The 25,783-nt window shown below is 50.3% G+C and overlaps 1 protein-coding gene across 3 annotated transcripts in view; it reads left to right on the top strand.

Moving 5' to 3' along the window:
- The window catches only part of BCAR3 (BCAR3 adaptor protein, NSP family member), a 242,236-nt gene that overhangs the window by 199,827 nt on the left and 16,626 nt on the right, over positions 1-25,783 (top strand). For all 3 annotated transcript variants that reach the window (XM_042952897.1, XM_042952896.1, XM_042952898.1), the window contains 5 exons: positions 10,380-10,508; positions 13,022-13,464; positions 17,181-17,284; positions 18,378-19,030; positions 23,885-24,000. In XM_042952897.1, the coding sequence (XP_042808831.1) occupies positions 10,380-10,508; positions 13,022-13,464; positions 17,181-17,284; positions 18,378-19,030; positions 23,885-24,000 (1,445 nt within the window). The remainder of the gene's footprint in view (positions 1-10,379; positions 10,509-13,021; positions 13,465-17,180; positions 17,285-18,377; positions 19,031-23,884; positions 24,001-25,783) is intronic.

Raw genomic sequence — 25,783 nt, 5'->3', positions numbered from 1 at the left:
TGTATTTGTCTAGCCTGGCGCCCAGTAGGAAAAGTTGCATCCGTAAATTGAAGCCCTTCTTCATTTACCTTTGGAGTGATAATAAAACATTTTTAGGCAAGCCACAAGGCCAGTGAGTGTCAATAAAAGGTGGCAGAGAAGCCAGCATACAAATTGTTTCACATGGAGGCTGGAAGGTTAACTATCTTCAAACGCTACCTTCTCTCCTGCCCTTGTCCCTCAGATGAAAACATCTGAGGGAGCCTGCAAAATGTTGCTGGGCTTAAAGCTTGGGGAGAACCGGATTTTCATTTTTCGGCCTGTGGGCAGGATTAAGAGTGGCAGAAGTGATTGGGATTTATTCATCCTGTGGGTTCATGATCAATTTATGCAGGTGTTCAATGGTAAAAATACCAACTGGATCTCTACAAGCCCTTGATATACTTTGGAATTTGGTTATAAACTAGTCCACTGCTTGCAGTTCAACACAGGGCAGGGACTTGAAGGGGCAGAGTTTCTGACATCTTCAAAGAATCTCATTGTTAGGCAGATTTACTTGCAAGGTGGTCCTGTAGCAGACTTAGAAAGGCTTCAGAAGGCTCTGCGCAATGGTTATCCAGTGTATGTTTTTTTCCGAGTGGGAGCTCTTTGTCCTTGTACGTTCAGGTTTTGTTAGGGATTGCAATGATGCAGGTTCCGAGGCAGCACAGGCTGGGTTCGAGATGAGGGTCTGTCGTTTTGGACTCCTGCATGGTCCCAGCCTGGGTCACGTGGTGGCTGTTCAAGGCACGTTCCTGAGGGGTTTCCCATCAGCTCGCAGGAGGACATGGTCTTCGCTCAGAAAATAGACCAATTTGGTATGATGCTCTACAACGTCAGTCGCACTTACAATTTTGGTTGTGATCATCTGGATGAGATTTCTAGAAAACTGTGACCTGAGCAGTGGTTTGGTGCCACTTGATCAGAGGCCTGGACTGTTGTTGACCTCTCCCTCAACTGAATAAACCATCCAGGGCAGAAGAAAGGAAGCTTTTGAGAACCGGTAGCATGCTGGGTGCTGTGGCCTGATACTTCTGACTGGGATGGAATAGCCCAGAAGCTTGCTCCCTCCCTCCCTCCCTCTCTCTTCATTTTCTCTCCCCCTTGCCTTCTTTTCATGCACAGATTTCCTTCTTCCTTTTTCTTTTTCTTCTTTTTTCAGTTTATTTATTTTGAGAGAGAGAGAGTGCACACATGTGTGAGCAGAGGGGAGGGGCAGAGAGAGAGGGAGAGAGAGAATCCCAAGCAGGCTCCACACTGTCAGCACAGAGAATGACCTGGGGTTCGATCTCACAAATCATGAGATCATGACCTGAGCCGAAATCCAGAGTCATACCCTTAACCGACTGAGCCACCCAGATGCCCCCCTTCCCTCTTTTTTTTATTTCAAGCAAGTTAATTGCCAGCCTTGATCATAGAATGAATGGCTAGAAAATCAGCTCAGTTTTAAAAATTCAACAAAAAAACATCCTTGACTAAACATCCAAGGCCCTGAAGGACACATAATCTGTGTACCAGGACTTCTCAACATTGTGCACGTGACAATTTCTTGCACACTCACACTGTCACTCTGTCCCATGTACTGTGGACAGCTGAGCCAGCTGGAGCTAGCCAGGAGCACTTGCTAATACAGGCCTGCAAAGCGCTTGCCACCAGGGAAAGTGCCTTCTCACATGTAGTCAGTGTCACATGCACAGATGGAACCACTGTTCAACACTATTCAAAACCCCCAAACTATCAACGTAGAACTGAAATAAAGAATAACCTGTGCACGAATAGAGATTGGTTGTTCCAACTCCTAGCTTTTTTGTTCCATTAGAACTAAATTCCCAAAGGCCAGATACCTCTAAAAACTCCTGATGGATTTTATAATTCTTTTTTTTTTTTTTTAACTCTTTAGTGAAGTAACTTACTATTTTTGCGGCCAAGAGTCCTCTTTGAAAGGGTGTTCAGATTCTAGGTTTCCAGCGAATGCCCGCTGTGTGCCAGGCACGGTACTGGTGCCGGGTGCTCTATGTGCCTTAGATCAGGTCGTCCTGTGAAGTGAGAACTCTTACTCGCTTGGTGCATACAGAAACAAGTTAAGCGAAGTCTAGAAAGATGGCCAAGATTCCCTGTTCTTGAGCAACCTCCAAATGTTCTTTTTCTCCCCACCCAGTGGCAGGAAGCTGCCACACAGAGGGTAAGAAGGCAAGCTTGGCTCCAGTCAGTAAGTGTTTACGGGGCACCCGCTGTGTGCCAGGCACGAGGCTAGGCTCTGGGAGCCAAAGGGAAATATGGCGTGGCCTCTGTCCTCAAAGAGCTTGTGTCCCGCGGACCGTACTGCCTCATTGCCCAGCATTCATTAGTGGATTCCCTGCCCCACTTAGATAAAAACAGATTGGCTTAGTTTGGCCTTCAAGGCCCCTGCCTGCCTCATCCAACTCCCCTCCCTCTTCTCCCCATTGCCCAGCCTGGGCTCCAGCCCCTGCGTTGTTAGAACCTCTGCAGGTATGTCACTGCTGATTCACAGACCCCCACTGCAAAACGGCAGTGCCCTGGCCCGTCTCCCCCACTGTCAAGCCTCTACCAGTTATTTTGCAGATATCCACAAGGGGTCCTCACATAGGCATCCATCCATAGCCCTTGTGAACTGGGCCTTCTAGCAAATTCAGACCTGGATCCTGTTATGCGGTGTCCGTATATGGCAAAGGTGGTGGTTCACTTCACTGGGGTTAAAAGAAAGGCATTCAAAGCTGAGGGGTCTAGGAGGATAGGGCGTGAAAGGGTCCGTGTCCCTCATGAACCAGGTCTGAGCCCTGGGAGAGTAAAAACCAGGCATAGGAGCCCATCAAGTTTTTTGTGGGGGTGCTAAGAAAGACTCTGGATCTCATGTCAGCCCTTGCTAGGGCACCCCTTGACTAAGGTCTCCAAGCCAGGAATGTGGGATAGTCTGTGGCATATAAGTGCAGAGTGTATGACCAGAGATGAGGGTAGGGAGATTGTTACGAGGCCATTGCAGAAGTTCTGGGAGAACAGAACAGAGCAATCTTAGTCGGAATCAGAGTGGGTGTCGGTAAGGGATAGAATCAGGAATTTCTTGACTGATAGAAGCCAGTGTTGAGGGTTTGGGTGAGGGTGAGTTTGGGTGATGAGGACGGAGGAGGTGCCAGTGACTAGGAAAGGGGGAGAGAAACAAGCTTTGCAGAGATGAATTCCATTTATTCATACTGACATCCAAGTTCTAGAATGGATTCTGGTCAGTATCCCTGCCTTGGCACCCACCATACGGGCTTGCGATAGAGATTTGTCCATCATCTACACACTTCACAAGTCTCAGAACTGGCCTTGTGCCCCCAGCCCCGGCCTGGCCATTCTGCCTACTGCACCTGGATTACTCTGTCTAAAAGCATCTTTTTTTTTTTTTTTTTACCTGTTGCCTTCCTAGCCAGAGATTTTCAGTGACACTCTCTCCATCTAGAGTGTGAAGGTTTAGTCCCTCAGCCTCCAGTGTCCTACTCCCCTCTATCCAATCCTGCCCTCCTGGATCAGGACTCCTTTGGCACATGTGACAAGAGTCCAGGGCAAACTAGCTTAGGTCACAAGGGGATTTTGCTGGTTAATGGAGTCAGCTGGGGTTTAGGGATGTGTGCACCACTGGGACACCTTCCATCTCCTGATCCTCTTCTCCTTGAACACTCATTTCATTCTCCACCCAACTGGCTCCACATGGTGGGTCAGCATGAGATGTAGCACCACTATGCTTCTAGCCTCATGATGTTTTCATTCATTCAGTCTTCATTCAGTTCCACTTAGAAAAATCCTGGGACTAACTCTAGCTGGGTCAGCCAGTCAGCCATGATGCCCAGGAAGGTGGGGTCTGAACCACATGCTTGGAGAAAAGATGGAGAGAGAGAGAGAGAGTGTGTGTGTGTGTGTGTGTGTGTGTGTGTGTGTGTGTGGGCGCGCGCGCGTGTGTGTGTGTGTGTGTGTGTGTAAAACCTCTGCCTGCTTCAGACCTCCTCAACCAGAACCTCCATTTGACCAAACCCAGCTGCTCTTAGCTCAAATGCCCCAAATATCCTTCCTCTTCTCAGGTTTTATCTTCAGGGTCCGATCCTGATCCCCACCCCCATGCTCTCATCCTACCCACCCCCCCGGCCCCTCCCACGGCATGGGGCTTCAGTGACTTTTCTCATTTTGACAGGGGAAAACCTAAGGACAGCGAGGCAGAGTAACTCAGCCAGGCTCCAGAGCAGGAAGGCAGGGATAAGATCCAGGCAGTGCTTCTCCAGAGCTCAGGGATGAGTTTAAACCATTTCTCTGTGTGTGGTCGTCCAAGAGACTGTGCCCTCCTAAGGGTAGGGACCAGGGTGTCATCCCCCGCTGGCAATTAGTTTGGCAGATTGCTTGGTCACGATTGCTAATGGCCATGAAATGGTGCTTTTCCAGTCTTTCCCTTTCTACCTTTAGCCCCTGGGACTAGGGACAGGATCTTTCCTGGTGATTTGCACAATTTAAAATTCTGTGGGAACTGGGAAGGTTTTCTTAGAGAGAGGGACAGAGTAAAATAAATATTAATTATAATGCAGATGACATCTTTTTCTAATCCTCTCCACTGTCTCCTACATACAAATAAGTGTCGTGCCTTCTCTGGGGTTTTCCCACAATTTACTGCATGCACACCCTCCCTCGTCCCCAAGCTTAAGAACACAGACCTCCTCCGAAGAGGCAGGGTCCTATTGTTGTGCCTGATTTGAAATGCAGGCTCTAATGTCAGGCAGCCCTTGGGAGAAGAGACCCTGGGCTCCTTTCCTCCTGGACTGGAACAGCTTTTTCTTTCTGGGAAAACTGTTGAAATTTGGGTTTCCGTGTTAATCAAGGTTCCCAGCACGTCTGTGGAACTGGCTCAGCACGTCCAGAATATGTTTTCCAACCATCTCCCGGGCTCTGGCTATTCCAGCCTGTCAAGAACAGACTTGCCGGGGCTGTGTGGGGCTGCAGAGATGTTCATTCCAGATTCAGAGTGATAGGATAGGCATGATTTTTGGAGCCGGCCGCAGCAAGCTGGGACTGGTTCTGGTGTTGTAACCGGACCAGAGGTGCTGGGGCAGGCGGGCTGTGCGAGGCAGCCCGTGGACATTCATGCAGGCAGCCGGCTGTTTTCCTTCACTGCTTCCCTCCCAAACCCCCAACCCCTACACATCCATGCACCAGACTGAAAACACCTCTGATGTGAACTGTCCCTTTTATATAACCAGATGAGTAGCATTCTCATATGTCTGTTATAACAGGTAACAGTGCTGTGTCCTGGGCTATGTTCTAAGTGCTTTACGGATATGGATCCCTTTCATCCTTACTAACACCCCATCACAAACTGTTAGCCCCATCTCTGCAGACCAGGAGCCTGAGGCTTCTGCAGAGCAGTAAAGTTATTTAAGCAAAGCCACACAGCCGGTCAGTGGCCAGTGGCCTGTAGATGGAGGGCGAGGGCCAGCTATGCTTAAACACCGTGCTGTAACATCTGTTGACATCAGGGTTATTAAAATGCTGGCAGTAAGAAAGATGTGGTTAGACTCCGATTCCCCTGAAAAGCAACAATTATGGTAACTTAGGAATTTTCTAACTAAACTTGAATTTGGGTGGACAAGCGTGGGCCTCCTCCACCCCCTGCATTTGCCTTAGTTATCAGTTTACCCGCCTTACCCCAGTCCCCAGAACTAATGGCTGAGAGAACACAAAATTTTAGAAGTAGAGCCATGTGAGTGGGAAACCATGATATAGTAGTTACTAAGCTTCCCTCCCTTTCTTTCTTTACTGCTCAAATTACTACTTAATTTGTGTACATAGCACCTTTTCTTATACCCTGAGTCCCCCCAAAAGAACCCTTCAAATTTCTGGTGGGTGCAATTCAGGCAAGCCACAGAACAGGAGACATGGGACCTGCCTGTGTCTTTCTCTCGTGGCGGCCGTGGGTGGATGTGGTGGCTCGAATGAACCTGGCAAAGCTCATGGGCAGAATGTTCTTGAACCAAACCCGGGAGCGTCTCTTTCTCTGGAGGGTACACCCCAGCTACTGTGTAGGGTGGAGCTCAGGATGGAGGGATCCGGAGCCCCCGCTGGAGCAGAAAAACTCGAGTCAGGGCCAAGCCTCTGCCACCTCCTTTCCTTAAGATAAGAAGCTCTGGAAACAAAGAATCAGACCTGCCTTCTAGGAACGAAGTTCAAATTCAGGGGCGAATAGCTAGAGAATCTGAGCATGGAGAAAAAGTCGTGTTACTATGATGTGGTTGTTTATAACTTTTATAGAATCTTTGTGAGATACTGATCATTCAGGAGTTTTCTTGCTGGTGGTGGAAGAACATAAAATCCAAAGGGCCAGTGAGTGCTGCATTTCCATTCAGTGGAAACTGTCTGAGAGAGCCCAGATACATTGTACTTGCTCTGGGGTGTCACGATGCCCTCTGTCACAGATGCCCGCTATCCCATGCTAACAGAAAACTTGAGAAGGCTTGGGTCCAGCCAGTCTTTGAGGCACACTGAATTCAGAAGACGTCTGCAGAAACGAATGTGAAAGAGCTGGAAAGTATGAACTGGGAGAAAAGGCTATAGGAACTGGGACAGATTAGTATGATGTGCTTGGCTGTACTTTCCCAAGATTGGAAACCACTGGATTACTGGGACCTGTACTTATTCTTCCGGCCCCTCTATGATGCATAATGCTGGGCCGTGCGTGAGATAGCAATGCATGTGACTGTGTGTGAGCAGGAACTTATCTCTTTTGGACTTTCCTCAGAATGTAATCTAAGGTAGGCCAGGAGGATCCTTGGGTCACTAGTGGAATCAGTCAGAACTTCAAAGGGGTGGCCACACCGATGGGGTAAAACCATTGCCAAGGGCAGAGGTACTCCTGTGTTACCCTAAATTGCTAGAGTTTATTTTGTGGCCCCCAAGACCCAGAAACTTAACTGAAATGGCTGCATTTCGGGGCAGAACCTCATCTTTCCTCCAGATGGCAGCAGTTAAGTGGAAGGGTACACTGTTGGTACACGTTCTGGTTGTTTGGGGCAAATTGACAGAATTCTGCCAAATGTCCCACTCCCATGGGTGGGTGACCTTTCTTGTGAAGCACGAATGTCATTCTTTTTTCTTTCTTTTTTTTTTTTTTTAAGCTTATTTATTTTTGAGAAAGAGAGTGCTCATGAGCCAGGGAGGAGCAGAGAGAGAGGGAGGGAGAATCCCAAGCAGGCTCTGAGCTGTCAGTGCACAGCCCGATGCGGGGCTCCATCTCACAAACTATGAGATCATGACCTGAGCTGAAACCAAGAGTTGGACGCTCAACCAACTAAGCCACCCAGGCGCCCTGAAGAATACCATTCTTGGTCCCCAAGGAGCATAAATATCAGTCACGGTGTTCTCAAATATACAAATGGATACATTTTGCCAGATTTTCCTACATGGTCACCTCTCACCAACCATGAGTATAACAGTACTCCTATATAGTGGCACAATCATAGCTGGTAAGGGCAAGTCTCATAAAATATAGGCCCTTAGGAAAAATAATAAAATTTGCAGTAATCTGTGTGACTAAAAAGAGTTGTGAAATTTCTAGAAGGCATTCACCACCCCACCCCCCCACCCCCCGCAAATAATCATGAGGATGGGCATATGGGGGTGACTTTTGAATTGCCTTGTTCAGCTAGCCGTTTGAGACATGGTGCCCACAGCATCTGCTGAGGCAGAAGCTCCCAGAAGCCAACCTGGCTCTTTGTAATGTAGTAGAAACAGCTGTTCACTGGCTTGAGATGAAGACCCCTTGAGATTTTTTGCTAGCTCTGGATCTGTCTCCCTCCATCCCTCCCTCTCCTACCCTCCTTATCTCCCACCCTCTCCCCACCCCCAAACCATGAATCCAGTCAATTGTGTAAACTCCTAACTTTTCACAAATTATGCAAGAGCTTAAGGGCATAGTGTTTGTAGTCTGGTGTTCCGTCTCCAGGGAGGGTCAGTCTTACTGGCCTCCTTTCCTCTCCTCCCTCAGTACTTGCCTGTAATGCCCTGTCATGCCCCATCTCCACAGTCCACAGCAGGGGGAAGAACCACAACCGTGGTTTTCCTCTAAGGAATTAGAGTAGAAGTAACAAGATAGCAGAGTTTATATTTTTGGTAACAAATGTAAAGCAGGATTATCTCAAAATCTGGAGCGAAGGATTTGTTTATAAAATGCTAAGAAATCTTGCTGTTTATGAACGATGCTAAGGGGAGAGGGGGTAACGGGAAGTGGCCTGGGTATTGGACATCAGGAAGGAAGGAGAATGTAAAGAGAAATATGGGAACAGCTTATTGGATCTGGGTGAGTGCAGTTTCAGTGGAGGGTGACACAGAGGGTATGGCTACTGGTGACCACGTTTTCAGAGCTCAGGCCAAGAAGAAGTGGGCCCAGGCACAGCACAAGGATTTAGGCTAGGTGTAAAAAGACTGTCAGGGGGGCTCAAGAGAGGCTAGGGTCACAGTATCGGTTAGGATTTTAGTTCAGCTACCAGTGACAGGAGCAACCAAACTAACAGGCTTAAACGAGACAGAAGATCACAAGGAAGACCTGGGGGTGGGCAATCTGGGACTGTTGTGTTGACCCCACTGGGGCTTCTGCTCCCCCATTGGAAGGACGTGGCTCCCTCCTCAGGTCCCAGACGGTGCTGCCTCTCCAGTTTAGAAGTCCCACTAAGTGGCATTGTACCTTCCCTTGGTCAGAATGTGGTCATGTGGCCACGTGCCTACATTAAGAGAGGGAAGTTGAGGAATGACATCCTTCAGTTGTGTGGCCACATGCTCAGCTGATAGGGAGCTTCAAATAATTTGAAGAGGAAAAGCTCCATAAGTAGGAAAAGGCCTAGACAGGCCTCACCTTGGGGTATTTGCTCATTCGGTGAACGTGGAGTGCCTAATATGTTCAGGCATTGCTGGAGGGCAGTAGGGAAGAAGGCAGATGGGTTTCTGCTCTCATGAAACTTGAAATCTACTGGGAAGCAAGACAGACAATAAACTACCAGTAAATGTGGCCTGGTTGACAATCTGCATTCTGTACTCAAGTCTTTCCAGTGAGCTGTCTTCACATGTACCCGTACATAATTAATGATCGATGGCAAACATCACTGCTAATGCCTGTGGGCATCTAGGTCAGCCAGCGTTGGCATCTCTTTGATGCAGGTGTCTGCGCTGTGAGGAGGAGAGTGGGAGAAGGAAACAATTAGTAAACCAGAGCCCCACTTTGAGAGCGGCCCTGCATCCTGCAGCCAGGGCCGTTCTAGGCCAACGTGCTCACAGAGACTTGAGGATAAGAATCCGGGTGTAAAATCCCAAGTCTGTTTCCTTTTTCTTGGGTGGAGAAGGATTTGGGCCTCTTCCTTTGCTAAGGTGCAGAGCAGCGTGATGAAGATAATCGGGTGATCCTTTTGAGGCCAAGCTGGGGAACTTGGGAGAACATAAGGGACATGGTTTTCCTGCTCCCATGACCTTCAGTCAGTGATCCCTGAGCCGGGTTTTGCTGGGAACTGGGCAGGTGTCCAAGTTCAGTTCACGTGTTGAAAGTAGGCGTGGACTCTAAATTAGACCTGGAGGCAGTGTTGCCCACCCAGACTTCCTGCCCTGGCCACTGCGCAGTGACCTAGATCAGTGATTCTCAAACTATCCGAGGCGAAGGACCAGTTTTTTTTAGGTTTCAATTTCCAGCCTGTCATAAAAATGAAATATTAGAAAAATGAAATGAAAAAGACATACAACAACCCAAAGTCAGACTTCCGTTATTAGATTTGAGAGACATAAAATTCTTCTGTCCGATTGCTCTAAAAGTTTCTAAAGGCTGACTCAGTTCCTGAATTGAAGTTTGCCAGTAGCAAAGAATTCAGGGCCGCCCCTCTCAGCCTGGGGACTGCGCTTTGGGCAGCAGTGTCCTGTGGGCTTGGAGCTGTGAGCCAGTTGAGGACTGCTGTCCTTCCCAGCTCCGTGGGAGGATGGTTCCCAAACACAACGAGGAAGCTCTCAGGGCTCGTTTGTGCCTCCTTCCCCGCACATGTCTCTGGTGCCCAATGCCCAGCTCCCCTTGTCTTTGCTACCTGAGCCGACTGATAAAAGGAACATCTTGGCCCCCTCTCCCATCACAGTCCCGGTGTGTAGGTGAAAATTTCGCTACATTCTTGCAGCTGGAGAAGTGAAAGGTCACAGCTAATTGTAATCATTATCCAGGCTCCCCTACCTGAACAGGGCTTTTGGCATATCCTGGGTTGGTTAGCCAAGCGGCCAAGTGCGGGCGGGAGGGCCTCTCCAGCCGGCTGGCCTGGCCGACCTGGGCAGGGTGGGAGGTCACCGCTGCCCCTGTGTTGCAGTTCTCCAAGGAGAGGCACGTCATGGACAGGACCCCTGAGAGGCTGAAGAAGGAGCTGGAGGAGGAGCTGCTGCTGAGCGGCGAAGACCTGCGCAGCCACGCCTGGTACCATGGACGCATCCCCCGCCAGGTACCCGCTCTCTTCCTGCCAGGGCGCGCCCTGCCGTCCTCAAACACCAGCACGCTGAGAACCCTTCCGACTTACCCTCCAACGCCATGTCAGAGTCGGCCCCAGTTTAGCCAAACAGATAGAACACCCTAGCCCACAGAAACCGAACTTGGGCCTGTCTCCCAGGAGATGGCCGGGAAGAACTGAGGTCAGGAACCCACAGTACATCTCCACCTGCCCGGGAAGGGGATGGAGGAAAGGCAGGTGTTCCTGTGGGTCCACAGACCCTGAGTGGGCAGGAGGCAGTGGCGGCCGGGTGATGACCCCGAGAGGTGAGGGGCCAGCCTGTGGTTCAGATAATTGAACTCATGGCCGGCTGCTGGCTGCCTCATACCCTTTGAACCTGCTTCTCTTTTAAGACAGTAGTTTAATTTCAGGTGAAGACAGAGTATCATCAGGGCAAGTGGCACAGAGCAGCAGGGCCACCAGTACCCTAGTGGGGCCAGCAACTATTTACCCTCCAGCCCTCCCCTACCTGGACCCCTGTCCTGGAGATGGCAGGTAGAGGAATTATACCAGTGACCACAGCGTCCTGGCCTAGGATGTTCTCTGTGTGACTATCATTTGGGTGATAGCTATGAATAATGTGGGTTTTTTGCTAAACAGTTTAGAAATTGAAAAAATAGAAGTCCAGAATTAAGGTGTAGAATTTCTCTTGGGTTTTTATTGGAAGCTGATCTGGCCAGTCATTTACCCAGGACAACATGACAGGAAAGGGGCGGTGGGGGAGGATCGGGGGGTGGTGTGTGGAGGGCATCACATGGTGATAATTTTTTTTCATGTAACAGATGCCTCAGCACTATCAAAGAAATAATCCTTATTCTAACTTTTTGTTTTTAGTTTAAAATTGATTGTAGAAAATGCAGGGAGTAAAATGAAGAAAATTAAAAACTCTCACCCATAATTCTCCAACCTTGAGGTAACCACTGTGAACATTTTGATATAAGGCCTCCTACGAGGCTTTGCAAGTGTGAGATCATACTGCATATACTTTTGCAGCCCACTGTCTTCATTTAATGACATATCCTGGGAGTTTTCTGCTGTTATAAAATCGTTATAAAACCATTCTACACTGTATGCGTGTCCATCGTATGGTGCTCTGCTATTTAGTGGGCACCCTCACCAACACCCTGTAAGATAACGACTATGTTTATCACTGTAATTATTTCCTCAGGCCCCATTCCAAGAAGTGCAATTTCTGTGTGAAAACGAATTTTTAAGGCCAAGATGGAATTTTAAAGTAACCATGGTAGCGTGCTATTCTAACTGTTCCAATGTTGGGATATCCTGGAAAAAATGTCAAAGTTTACAAAACTGATGACCGTCACCACCGTCCTTCTCTTTTTTGTGATCACAAAATTTGTTTACCACTTATAGTGAGTGTAAATTTTCAGTCATACATCATTTCAGGTTGTATAACTGAACACTGTGACAATAAGGTAGTTGTAGCTGACACTCTGCTCCTTTAAATCTTCATAGCTACTGTGTAGGTGATACTATCCCTGTCCCACAGGTGATGTAACTGAGCCACAAAGAGATTATGTACCTGGTTCAAAGTCACTCAGTAGAGCCAGAATGGACAGCCAGGCAGTCTGGCCACAGGAACGACCATCTCAACACAGTAGAGATTTTCCTTTGGCAACACAGTAGAGATCAGCATCCTCATAGCTAATAATATTTGAGCACCTACTGTGTTCTCGGCACTGTACTAGTGCTTTACGTATATTGTGTATGCAAATATATAATCCTCCCTATAACTTTGTGAGGTGAGACACTGACCTGACTTTGCTACAGGCTCTCCAGCGAGTGCTGTGCCCAGAACCACACTCAGGTCTCTGATTCCACAGCGCCTGGCCTCCACCAACGTGTGGACCTCTCCTCCCCATCCACCAGGCTCCTAGATGCCAACCAAACTCCCTCCTCCCCTTGCTGGGGGTGGGGAGGGATCAGACTGCCTAGACATGAATTTTCTGCTTTGTTTTATTCTGTCACTTTACTTGCTTCGGGTCTGCCTAAATGTCATCTTCTCATGACACCCTCCTGACCACCCTGTTGCAACGAACGGCCCTCATCCCTTCCCAGGCACTTCTTATCTCCCTTCCCGATTGACTTTTTCCTTAACTTTACAACATTGGACATACCATACCTGCTGCTTGTTTATCTTCACCAAAGTAGCAGCTCTCCACTAGAGACAGGAGCTCCGTGACAGTGGAGACTCTACTCTGCTTCACTCACTGCTGTAAGCCCTGTGCCTACAATAGTACCTGGCACACAGTAGGTGGGCAGCACGTAGTTCTTAAGCGAATGAATGGGTCTTCTAAGAATTTGACGTTGGAAAAATAAAGAGCCAACTGAGCAAGAAGAGACACAATACCGTGGTCCACCGCTGGCCCAAAGAAGTGGAGAGCGGTGCAGCTCTTAGAAGGAATGAATGTGCGCTTGCCTTTTCTACCCCTCACCATTTTGTCCCAAAGGTGTCAGAAAACCTCGTGCAGCGAGATGGCGACTTCCTGGTTCGTGACTCTCTGTCCAGCCCCGGAAACTTTGTCCTGACCTGTCAGTGGAAGAACCTCGCTCAGCACTTCAAGATCCACCGGACGGTCCTGCGGCTCAGTGAGGCCTACAGCCGCGTGCAGTACCAGTTTGAGACGGAGAGCTTCGACTCCATCCCTGGCCTGGTGCGCTGCTACGTGGGCAACCGCCGGCCCATCTCCCAGCAGAGCGGAGCCATCATCTTCCAGCCCATCAACAGGACGGTGCCCCTGCGGTGCCTGGAGGAACGCTACGGCACCTCCCCAGGCCGGGCCCGGGAGGGCAGCCTGGCCGAGGGCAGGTCCGACGTGGGCAAGAGGCTGAGCCTCACCATGGGCGGCCTCCAGGCCCGGGAGCAGAGCTCGACCAGGGGAAACCTCCTCAGGTGGGTCACGGCCTCATGGGGGTGGTGCTGGGACCGCGAGGGACACTCTGGACACACCTGGGCTTAGTCAGCCAGATGAGGAGCTCCCGCGGGAAGGGAAGAACAATAAAGGATGTTACTAAGAATGCCAAGTGTAATTGGAAAAGCTGTCATGGGGCAGTGCGTGATTAGTTCCCAACTGACTTGGAGCCAAAATTAAATGAGGCAGTTGCTGAGGAAGAGGGGGAGGGTTGGCCAGGAGAGATTTGGGAAGGAAGGAGGATTCTGGCTGGTCTGAAGGCTAGGGAAAGTTCGGATAGACGCTGCGAAGGGGAGGGCGGTCCAGGTGGGGGCTCAGCAGGAGCATGCGTGTAGCGATAGGAAAGGACAAGAGTTCCTTGGGGTAGGCAGATCGGTGGGGCTCCAGCAAAGGGCCGCGTAAGGGGCTGGTAGGGGCCGGCTCAGGGAGGTGACCACAGCCCAATCACAGAGGCCTGAGAACCAGGCTAAGAGGTTTGAGGGAGCCTCAAAGACTTGACATGGTGAACAGGGTGTCCCGAGAATAGAACAGGGCAGCAATGTGCCAGAGAGGCAGGAGAGAGTTTGGAGCAGGAAGACCAGTTAGTGAGCCATGGAGGGTCAGGTTGTGCAGGGGAAGTAGAGGGAGAGCCTGGGACCTCGGCTTCCTGGGACTCTGGTATGTGTGTTGGAGAATGGCAAGTTAGAGACCACAGGAGGGCCCAGAGAAGGGGTGGACCGCGGAGGAAAAACCAGTTGCCGCATCTGAGATACGACCATAGGCTTGTTGAGTGCCAAGTGTCCAACAACATTTTGGGGGTTTGGGGGGAGAGCTCAGTTCGAAGGTGGATGAGAAAAGACCTGAGAGAGCTGGAGACATCGAGAGTCTGGGGGCTGTGGCCCGAACCTGGGCACAGGGGGAGAGAAGAGTCCAGAGAACTGGATGCCCAGCTGGGGCCCCCTGCCCTCCAATGCCAGTGGCACGTGCTGACAGAGGACCTGTTTCTCATGGAGCTGGGTGCTCGTGCCTGCTGTCTGACTGCTCCAGAGAAGGAGAGCAGGGAAAAGGCAGGCCCAGTAGGGTGAAGTCTAGCCCCAGCCGCTTGGTTACCCAGCTTCCCTTCTCCAGCTGCCTGGCATCTAAACTTACACACTTAAACCCACATGTTTTATTCCACTCATTGGTTTTCTTTCTGGACAGGAGGAAATGTCATAAACTGTAATTTGCAGACTGCAGAAATTCAGAAGCCAAGCTCAGAACTGAGTAATACATACCAGGTCGTGTGCTCCTAGGAAGCTCTGGTAGATGTTAGTCAGTGTCTGGCTGTGGACCCTGCCTGCCTGGGCACAAATGCCGGTCCGCCACTGATCAAGCTATGTAACTTCTCCGGGCCTCGCTTTCCCTACCTGGAATGATGGGGCTTGTGAGGGTTAAATGATTTAAGACTTGCAAAGTGCTTAGAATGATGCCGATACATAGAGAGTGCTACCTAGGGGGTGCCTGGGTGGCTCAGTTGGTTGAGTGTCAGGTCAGCTCAGGTCACAATCTCATGGTTTGTGAGCCCCACATCGGGCTCCATGCTGCCAGCGCAGAGCCTGCTTCAGATCCTCTGTCCCCCCGCCCCCCGGCCCCTCCCTGCTCACGCTCTCTCAAAAATAAACATTAAAGAGAAATAAGTGCCACGTAGGTGTTAGTAATCATAATAAATATGATTTTCTGGAGGGCAGTGGAATGTGGGACTCTGTTTGCAGGGAGGGAGGCAAGAAGTGTCATAGAGAAATTCTTCTTAGTAGTAAGAATGGACTTGAGATCCCTTAAAATATTAAAGGGGCACCTTTTGCTCCGTTTCTTTTGTGATTGTGAGGGTTGGCTGCTCAACTAACAAACAGAGAGTTAATGTCATGAACAGAGCCAGGGAGTTTTTGGCAAGGCACGGAACCCCTGCCCAATGTGGTGCTGGGGAAGAAGGCCTGCTTCCTGGTCTACCCTCAGTGACTGCATTTAAAATATTAATTAATTAGTTTAAATTTATTATTATTATTACTTTTTTTTTTTTTTTTTTTTCTGAGAGACAGCAAGCATGGGAGAGGGGCAGAGCGCGCGAGAGAATCTCAAGCAGGCTCCACACTCAAGCTCGGAGCCTGGGGCTGGATCCCACAACCCTGGGATTGTGACCTGAGCCAAAATCAAGACTGAGAGGCCCAACCAACTGAGCCACCCAGGCGCCCCAAAATACAAATTTATTTCTTAAGATAAATGAAAGAAAGACTGAGAAGGTCTCTTAGTCAATGAGGCGGGTCTAACAGAGCCACTTTTCTGTCTTCCTTGTTTTTAAGTTTGTTTATTTGGGGGAGAGAGAGAGAGATTGGAAGAGAGAGAATCCCAAACAGGCTCCACACTCCGCACAGAGTCCAACACTGGGCGGAGATCAAGACCTGAGTGGATATCAAGAATAGGACGCCTACCCAAGCCACTTTTCAGGCGCCCCCAGAACCACTTTTCCAATTGCCCATTGAAAGCCCGGCTCCCTAAGCCCTGTCACTTCTTGCAGCAGAAGCGTCCATGGGTGGGGGTGGGGTGGGTTCCATAAGGAAGCACCCTGCACAGGGCCCTCCCTTACCCTCCCTTGCCCGCCCGCACTGCACCTTCCCTGACGTCAAGCCCGCTGGTTGGCTGGCTGGCAGTGAGCGAGCTCAGCCAGGTTGGGAGCGTCCCAGGTGGGCGTTCTGGGCCAGTGGAGTCTGGCTGCTCTGAAGATCACTGCATAAATACCGCCCGGCTGAAGCCACTGCCTTTTGGAATTTGCCCTCTGACCAGCCTTATCTCTGAGGGGTTGCTGGAATTTCTCTGTTGCTGGGAGTTTGGGGGGTTTTTGGTTTGTTTGCTTTTTCCTTTGGTGCTTGCAAAGGTAGGAAAGAGCATTGCGATTTCTGTAACATAAGCTTGTGGGAGGGCCGATGAAAGTTCATTACAACTTGGCTGGTGCAGTGCAGTCTCTCCTAGCAAAGGAGAGATTCTGCTTTTTTGGTGCTAGAGAAATTCCCAGTCTGACTAGGCAAGGGAGCAGAGGAGTGCTAGCAAATTGTGTGGAAAGTGACAGTCGCCTTTTCCCCGCGTGGCTGTGCTTGGTGCCTCCCAGCGCCAGCTTGGTGCGCAGGCTCGGCCCTTCCCCAGGTCAGCATAAGGTCGGCCGCGGGGCCCTGGTCCTTCCAGGATGAGAGTGACAGTACTCCAGGGTGATCCGGTGGGTTATCTGGGGGACATGGGGATCTGCGCTGACATGCAGACAGCCCCACAGCTCCCTTCCCGACGCCACGAGGGATGGTGGAAAATGCATTTTAGTTGAACAAGTCACTCCTCCTGGGTCTGTAAGTAATTTTAAGCTCTGTTAAAAGTACACATTCCAGTTCATCAGTTTTTCCTGAGACTATCGTGAAATCTTGACCCTGCTCTGCTCTACCAGATGGAAGGGCTCCGAGGCAGCAGCCGGGGAACTAACCAGATTGGCCCTGAGGACGTGGGGATGGAGCCCAGGGCACAATCCTGTGTTAGCCGCCCCCGGCAGTCATTTCCCCTCCAACAGACATTCCTTTACTGTTAGGATGTGCTGTACCATTCGCCTTCTAAGCAGTCATTTCTCTTAAAAACTTTCCATGACGCTGCCTGAAGGTTTTATGATTTAATGACACGTCTCTGTTCCACTGATCTTTTGCTTCAGAAATAAGGAGAAGAGCGGTAGCCAGCCAGCCTGCCTGGATCACATGCAGGACAGAAGAGCCTTATCCCTCAAAGCCCACCAGTCGGAAAGTTACCTGCCAATTGGTAGGTCTTTGGGAATTTTCTGGGAGGAGGGTGACAGTGTTAGCCTGATCTCCTTCAGGCTGTTTCCCTGCTCCATCCAGTCACCTGATCTGGGGACAACACAAGGCTCTGTGCCTCTAGGCTGGAGGGTAAGGGATTTGTAGAACTATATCCAGATGCGGATCAGCGAGCTGGACACTTCGTGTGTGCTAGCTCTTAAGCCTCATAACAACCCTTCAAGGCAGGAATGCTTATCCTCTTTTAGTTGCCGAGGAAACTGAGGCATAGAGGTTAAATAACTTATCCAGAGTTATCCGTCTGGCAAGTGGTTAAGCCAGCATTTGAACCCAAGTTTTCTGACCCACGCCCATCCGATGATAGCCTTCATGACAAATGAGCTTGCTGTCTCAGTGCCCTCCCTGGGCAGAGACAGGATCTCTGGGGCTGGGTCAGTGCTGGGGTTTCTGGAGGAGCAGCCATCCAGACAGACCCCTTCTCCTCTCCGTTCTTTCTCAGCCAGAGGAGCGAGGAGGTGTGGGATATGGGGAAACCTCATAAGCAACTATATTAGTAGACCATGGATTATTGTTCACTATTTTCGTAACTGACCTTCCTTGGGACCACAAGGTGATTTTCCTAATGCCCCTTGGTGAACCACTTCTATGTGGGTTATCTCAGCATCTTGTCCTACCTTCCTGGGGTGCCTTCAGCTCTCTCTTGAAGCTGGCTAGATCCCACTGGCTGTGAGAGTGACTCAGGCCCTTATGCTATGTGACTAAAGACTTCTGTTTCTGAGGGCGAGACTAGATTACTCACTGCCCTCCAGCTCCACGTATTGTCCTGTTCTGACTGTACTAGCCTTCTCTGACCATAAAATGACACTGCAGCCCAGCTGTTCGTAGAATCCCCTCAGAAGCAGGGTGTGGCCCGCTGGCCCTTGAGATGCTTTAGATTGCCCTAGATTGGGAGCGGGACAGTCATACTGAGTTGTCTTTGGGAAGTAAAAAATCGAAACCCGAAGGCATGCATTGAGGGCTGGGGAGTTGTCACTCTAGTTTTGTTTTGTGTTCTCTGTACAGCTGAGCTTTTCCTGACCCTCTCTTACCTTTCACAGGCTGTAAGTTGCCCCCTCAATCCCCAGGCGTGGACACAAGCCCCTGCCCAAACTCACCCGTTTTCAGGACGGGCAGTGAGCCCACCCTGAGCCCGGCGGTGGTTCGGAGGGTCGCCTCGGACGCGAGGGCAGGGGAGGCTCTAAGGGGCTCAGACAGCCAGCTGTGCCCCAAACCACCCCCCAAGCCCTGCAAGGCACCTGTCCTCAAGGCTCCCCCGTCTCCATCTACCTGGCTCAACTCTGAGACCAACTACTGTGAACTGAACCCAGGCTTTGCTGCAGGCTGTGACAGGGGAACAAGGCCTCCCCTCTGTGCCCAGGACAGCTACGTGGAGCTGCTAACGGCCAAGCAGAATGGGGCGCCAGGGCCCCGGAACTCTGGCATCAACTACTTGACCCTTGATGATGATGTTGGGGCTGGGCCTTGGGAGGCACCGGCCACCCAGAAGGACCAGGGGCAAGAGGACGAGGTACAGTTTGTGCCGCCCCGACTGGAGACTGCCTCCTCATTCAGACCCAATGACTTCGAGTCAAAGCTCCTTCCTCCCGAGAACAAGCCCCTGGAAACAGCAATGCTGAAGCGGGCAAAAGAACTGTTCACCAACAATGACCCCAAGGTCATCGCCCAGCACATGCTGAGCATGGACTGCGTGGTAAGTGCCCAGACAGGGTGGGTGTTGTTCTGGCTTCTGAAAATTTGGAAGGGGGACGTCAGGTTGGGCCTCACTCCACCTTACCCTTTAAGTGCTTGCTCATAGAAAAAGTCTGAAGATAACCTGGGTGGGGATTTATTTAAAGGGTGGGAAGCACAGGCTTGGGATGACCTTTGCCCAGGCAGGAAGCTTGTAAAAATCACCTTGGGCAGAGGGATGGCAGGCTCCTGCCACGGACCATGCCTCCCCCACTGGCTATAGAGTTCTCCCAGCTGGTGTTGATTTTGGAATTCTCCCCTGGCCTCAGCTCCTTCAGAACTGGGAAAGTCAAGTTCAAGGAGAGTGGACTACAGATGAAAATGTACTTTCTGGAGTAGCAGAGCCTAGGTTATTTTTATTCTATTATACATTATATATGTATACACGTATACGTATACACACACACACACAATGTATATATTTCTTCTATTGTTACTAAAGTGGGCTGTAGAATAAACATTTTTAATTTTACCTTGACTTTTTCACAAGTAATACTTGCTCAATTTAGAAAAGTTATACAGATTAAAAGGAAAAAACTAAAATCACACAAAGTCTAGTTTCCTGATGATCACCACTGTTAACATTTACTCTGCAAACAGATATGTGTACATAATTTCAGGCATGTGTGTTTGTTTTCCACAGAAATGGCATAGGCCTAAACATATGATTTGATTGGATTTTAGTTTTTTTCTAAATATACTATTTTAAACCCTGAGTCTTTGATTGAACATATATCATGACTGTATTTTCAGGTAACTGAATATGTGTTTACATAATCAGTTTTGATAGGAGGCACATCTTTTAGATATGGGTGGCTTTTGTTCATAGGTGACCCCACAGCAAAGTTATCCTTCAGAGGGATGTTTCTAGAAAACAGTTGTCTCAGGCCAGGGTCGGCTCAGCCTGTCCCCCAGTATAGAGACAAATCCATGCATTGGAACAAAAGGTGAGGCTGTAGTGAGATTTAAAGCCCTTATTTGTGTGTAGCTCAGTGAAGGCAATTAGCTTCAAAGTTCAGGGCCTGTTTAGGAGCTGAGTTTTCCTAAATACATTTCCTGGGTCATGAATCATGACAGGAAATCTGGACTCTGAGCACTCCCCTAGGGAGTCCCCACTTGATGGAGCTCACAAGGAGGGTAGGACGCCTCCCAAAACAGCCTACAGGAATTTAAGGAGGTACTAGCTGTTCTGGGCTAAACAAACCCCTTCCTGAAAGTAGGACTGAGCCAGGCCTGAGAGGTGGTCTCTGTGTGTGTGTGTGTGTGTGTGTGTGTGTGTGTGTGTGTGTGTGTGTGTGTGTTGCGAGAGCATGAGGGGCCCTGGGGGAAAGATCCAGGAAAGGCGAAGTGCTGAAGAACAAGGGTTTGTTCACGTGGTTGGCTGGGTGTCCTTGGGCAGTGCTCACAGGTCATATTAAATCCTCACTTTAAAGTGAGCTAAACCCGTTTGGGCAGTAAGAGGATTTAAGATTCCTGTTCTAGTTACTTGACCCCGCCCTGGTACTCCAACAGGCCAGGAGTCTGGTATGCACCTGCCTGAGTTCTCCACTGAGGAAGCTCCTTGTGGAGAAATGGATCAGCCTAATTCCCAGGAGGGAATGAATCCTTGCCTGTGACCTCAGACAGGGCTTGGAGGATCTAGGAAAGTCTAGGAGGAGGTGAGATGCCTGACCGCCCTTTGGCAGGAGGGTCTAGAACATTCCTACCACCTTGGCAGCCATGAATCTAGAGCTCAAGTGTGTTCTCAGCTGAAGGAACATGAAGCCTGCCTTTTTTCCAGTTCGGTTTCTTTCTTTGCATTTTGTCCTCCTGGTTGGGCACCCCCCTCCCCATCTACCTTCAGGCACCCTTAGAACAAGGGCTGGATGGAGCCCCCTGGCGCGGTGAGGCGGAGACCCAGAGCAGGAGTCCACTTCACTGTGTCCACCTTCATTTTCCAAGGACAGCACTGTTGATAGTGTTCCTCCCTCCCTCCTGAGTCCACTGCCATTTCCTTATTCTCCTCCTGGAACCACTGACTTTCAGGGCTTTGCCAACAAAGCAGGCACAGTCAGCATCTCTGAGGGAAATAGAATGAGAGCTGCTGTTACCCACTCCAAATGTAATGACCACTCGGAAGCTGAGAACAGGCACTGGGCAGCATTTGGGGCCCGCGTGCTGGTTCCTACCCCAGGCTGATCCCCAGAAAGACCATCATGACAATGGATGGTCCTAAGTGTCTCAAGGCTGCCTGTCCAGCCTCTTCCTGGGGCTGTGGGTTGGGTGTCCACTGAGCCCCTCTCACACTGTGAATGGGCACCGCCCTGGCCTGCACCCAGAGTGCAGCCTGTCTTCACCCACTTGTTGCAATATCTAGAAGTGGGCCCAGTGTGTTACAGTTGGCCTCTGGGGATGAACTGCCTGAGTCTAATTCGGGTTCTCCACTTTCTCCACCTATAAGAGAAAGAGAACAATACCACCTACCCAGGTGGTTGTGAGGACTAAGTGAAATAACTTATGTAAAGCCTCCACACACCATGCCTCGCCCAGAATGCGGCTATTAGCGTTAGGTATTCAGCCTTGATGGAGCATGTACTGTGGGCCAGGCCGGCCACGGCGGGGGATGTGGGGAAGAACAGTGATGCAGGAAGTCAGACCATAGCCCAGGTGGGAAATGCTCTGCAGGGGAAGGTTATCTTCTGGGTGGGAAACGACATATGTGTGTGGAGATTCGGGCGTCAAGGGTTCAGTTTACAGAGGATTCACTGTGTGGGCAGTGAAGGTGGTGATGGGTGGGGGAGGGGAGGGGAGGGACTAGCAGGTCTTTACTTGGATGTTTTTAAGTCTCTACTTCTGAGCCAGTGCCAGGTTATTGCCTCCTTTAAAGCACTTTGCAGCTCAGTGAGGGAGACAGGCCCTTAAGTGCATAGTCCAGATCAGAGTCCTGTGCTGAGGGCAGCAGAAATAGTGGGCAGAGCCAGGAGATCTCATTAGAATTTAGAAAGTCCCTTGACAGCTGGGAAGGGCCAGCATTCCCCCTGGGTCACTGCAGCAGCTCCCAAAGAAAGGATGAGGAGCAGGCAGAATTTGGAGGCCCTGCAGATAGGACAGCTAAGGTCAGAAGAGCAGAGGGAGGTGGGAATGCGCCATGGTGGAGCACCAATGTTGCTTGCCGGGTCCATTGCATAGTAAATGTTCTAGCAGTGTCCATCCCTCCTCTGTATCCATGAGCTGCACGGCTCTGGGCATTTCCCCAGGGGACCTAATCCCAGCCCTGCCATGTGAGCTCAGGATCCCCTTGTCCCATAGGTCAGCCTTGGGGCAAGCGGGCCTTGGCATATCCTGGCAAACCCCCAGGAAAGGGACCAGGGGATTGCGTGTTTACACTGAAAGAAAACAGACTTGGAGGCTTCTCTCTCAGAGCAGGGATCAGTCTGGTTACTAGTGCTTCCAGAACAAAACTGAATCAATGATAAACCTTTCAATCTCATTACATAGTGTGTGCGTGAGTTAGAGGATGCCCACCACCCAGAAGCAGGGTTTGGAGCCTCTGATGGGGCAGCTGTCTAAACAAGCAAGCAAAGTGTACGTGACCTTAAGTGGCTGCGGTATGCATCTGGGCTGCCTTGCCATCGTCAAGGTGTAAATCCCTTTCCAGAGATCAAGCCAAAATTCCCTCCTCTACATGCCAGTGACTCACAGCTTGTATTTTCAAATAGCTTTTTGAGGTTTTAAAGTCATTTGATCCTTTGTAAAGTCCTTTAGAAAGGTGAACTTAGCAGCTGTGTTAGAGAAGGGGAAACTGAGGCCCAGAGAGCATAGTAGGAATTCTGCATCCTGTTTCCCAGTCCGCCACTGGATAGCTAATTCCCACAGGTTCATTTCCTCAGGGCTGACAGTGGTTGCTTTGCTCAACCACAGAAGTGAAGGGTCGGGGTTAATAATATCAGCCAAACTTCAGATATTTTTTGTGGACCATTATGAAGATATCTGGCCTGTTCGGTTGCCTCGGATTGTTAGGGTCCAGGACAACTGCAGCAGATGGAGGAGAAGAATCGTTCCGTGGCTGCCACGTGGCCGCTGTGTGTCCGGGGTTGGTTAGACCCACTGTATCTGGTAGTCACACTATTAGGGAAGCGTCATTAGCCTGGTGTTAGACATGCAGTGACCCGGTTGTAACATTTCGAGGCAGCATGTAGTAACTATAAATGGCCGACTAATACCTGGTGCCAGTAAACCGTGATTGCACGCTGGAACTAAGATGGGGAGAGCTGTCTGGGACACACAAAGAAGGCCTCTCGGGGAGAAGTGGGTGTGCTTCAGACCTCAGGTTTCAAATCGCTGTACATGCCTCTAATAGTTTCCAGACGTATGGTGCATTTACTGAGCCCAGGAGAGGCGTAATTAAGGGTAATAGCAGCCAGCCCTGCTGTTAAGTGAGAACATGAACGGTGGAGCCCGCAGCAGCGGAGCGGGGTGCTTGGCCACAGTCAGCCTTGTCACCGCGGGGGCTCATCGCTCTGTGCGCAGGCGGCGCTGCTGTTGGCTGCGGGATCCAGCCTGTGTTAGACAAAAGCTGGCAGAACTACACCATTCTCCGGCCGGGCAGAAACACCAAAATGTGCGGATTCTGCAGACCAATTTAGGTGCTTTCCTCCAGGTTTTAGACTCCGGTCGTGTATGAGAATCCTCCAACTCGCATCCGGAAACTGTATTTGGGGATGCTGCTGCTCAAAAAGAAATGTAACAAGTGCATCCATCCTGTCCCAGTTCAGTGTGTTTCTTTTCACGCGCTGCCTTTGTGTCCGTGGTGCGTTTCAACTTGTGTTCTTGACAGGTCGCTAGGATACTTGAAGTCTCCGAAGAGATGAGGAAGAACATGGGTGTGAGCTCAGGGCTGGAACTCATTACCTTGCCGTATGGCCACCAGCTGCGCCTGGACATAATTGAAAGGTGAGCAGTGCCGTCCTTGCATTTCCGGCCTGTCAGAGCAGAGAGGGGCACACCACTGACCCGCCCCGGCGCCTCTCCCTTCTCCCCGAAGCCTGAGCCAGGGAATTCCTGGAGAAGCACAAAGAGAAAGCGCAGAGGAAGTCGGGGGAACAAAGAATGCGTTCCTGTCCTTTCCCCAGGAGGGAGTGGAGGACAGAACAGATGATTGGCCCTTGCCAGCGGAAGTCACCCAGCCACCAGCCCCGGGCGGTGGCAGGCAGACTGACTCCGACATCTCGCCACCTCACTGAGCTGAGGCTCCTCTGTCTCTTCTGAGTTTAAGATCACTTTAGGACCAAGTGGGAGTTTGTGGGAAAGGCTGGGAAGCACAGAGTCTGAACAGTGTCTTCTTTGAGGGATGGACAGGGGATGGTGGCGCTCGGGGGCCCCCAACCTCGGAAGCATCACTCCCCTCTCTCACAAGTTCCCCAAATACCCGGGCCCTGGTTGTCCTTTAAAGCCCACCCGTGTGAACACTGGATGTTTAGAAATTAAAAAGACAGAAGGTAGCGAGGCATGTTATAAAGAGAAGCACTTAAACCTTAAACACAAGTGTAAAACAGTTGCTTAAAGAGCATGGAAAGTCATTTGATTAAATTAAGCAAGGATTAGGAAACTTTAAAGAGAGAGGAAGTGCCAGACCAGATTCCTGTATCACCACAGAAGTTGGACTTGTTGACACACAAGCAAAGACCACTGATTTCGGCAAGACTGTCTTGTTATCTTAAGCATCCTGTTTGTCCAGCCAGTTTCCTAGTTGTCATGACACACACATGGGTTGTGATGGACAACTGAGACCCCAGCTTTCCATGAGAAGAGGGCGGCCAGTGATGCTTCAGAGGCTGCAAGGCCCGAGGGCCACCATCCCCATGACATCTTTCTGTGGCAGCTGAAATGTTTTTATCTCATTACAGTAGCCACTAACCACATGGGGCTATTGAGAGCCTGAAATGTAGTGACTGGGAGACACAGTATCGTATTTTACTATTTACTTTTTAACGTGTAAATAGCCCTGTGTGGCTGGTGGACATCGCATTCCTAGGATGTCAGCTCCTGAAAAGTGAACCTTGCATTTCAGGTAGCCTCGGGAATCCATACAGCTGCTCTCAAGGTTACCTGGCTAGAGAGCTGATAAAAGGACCCCCCTGCCACTGTTGCTTTGGCTTCACAGCCATGGATAGGAGACATCCAGAATGCTGAACGAAAGGCTTCTGGGAGGCAGCAGGTTAGGAAATGGTCCTTGGCTTTGTTCAGGCATCCTTGTTGTTTAATGCCTTTGGAGAATGGCAGGCCTGACTTCTGAATTTTCCTACTTCTCCTTACAGGCTTTCTTAGATTCTAGCCTCTCTCTCCAGGCATCTTCTCCCCTCCCTAGTGTCCCAGGGGCCTGCTTCTCAGTTCCACTAGCTTGTCCTCTGTTGTTGCTGGGCCAGTGGTCACTGTTTCAACGGAGACAGCTGTTTGCCATGTGATGCATCTCAGCTGAAATATCCCAGGGTTCCAGACCTTACTTTATCGGTGTTGTTAGGTATGCTGGACGTGCGCTCTGGGCCCAGGCTGAGGTCAGCAGGCTGGGGGCTTCTCCAGGTTCTTTTCTGAATTCCACTCCTGTCTCCATCTGTTTCCCCTTTCTCCTGATCGCTCCTTGCCTGGAGCCTCTCTGCCTGGCTTACTTCCTGCCCAGGGCTGACCTGGGGGATCTGCCTGCTAGAGTCTGGGGAGCGGTTTTCTTCCTTACAGTGTG

The sequence above is a fragment of the Panthera leo genome, chromosome C1 (assembly GCF_018350215.1).
Source record: "Panthera leo isolate Ple1 chromosome C1, P.leo_Ple1_pat1.1, whole genome shotgun sequence".
Classification (NCBI taxonomy): Eukaryota; Metazoa; Chordata; class Mammalia; order Carnivora; family Felidae; genus Panthera; species Panthera leo.
Note: the sequence above shows the minus strand (reverse complement) of the source record. Positions and strands in the feature narration are given on the sequence as shown.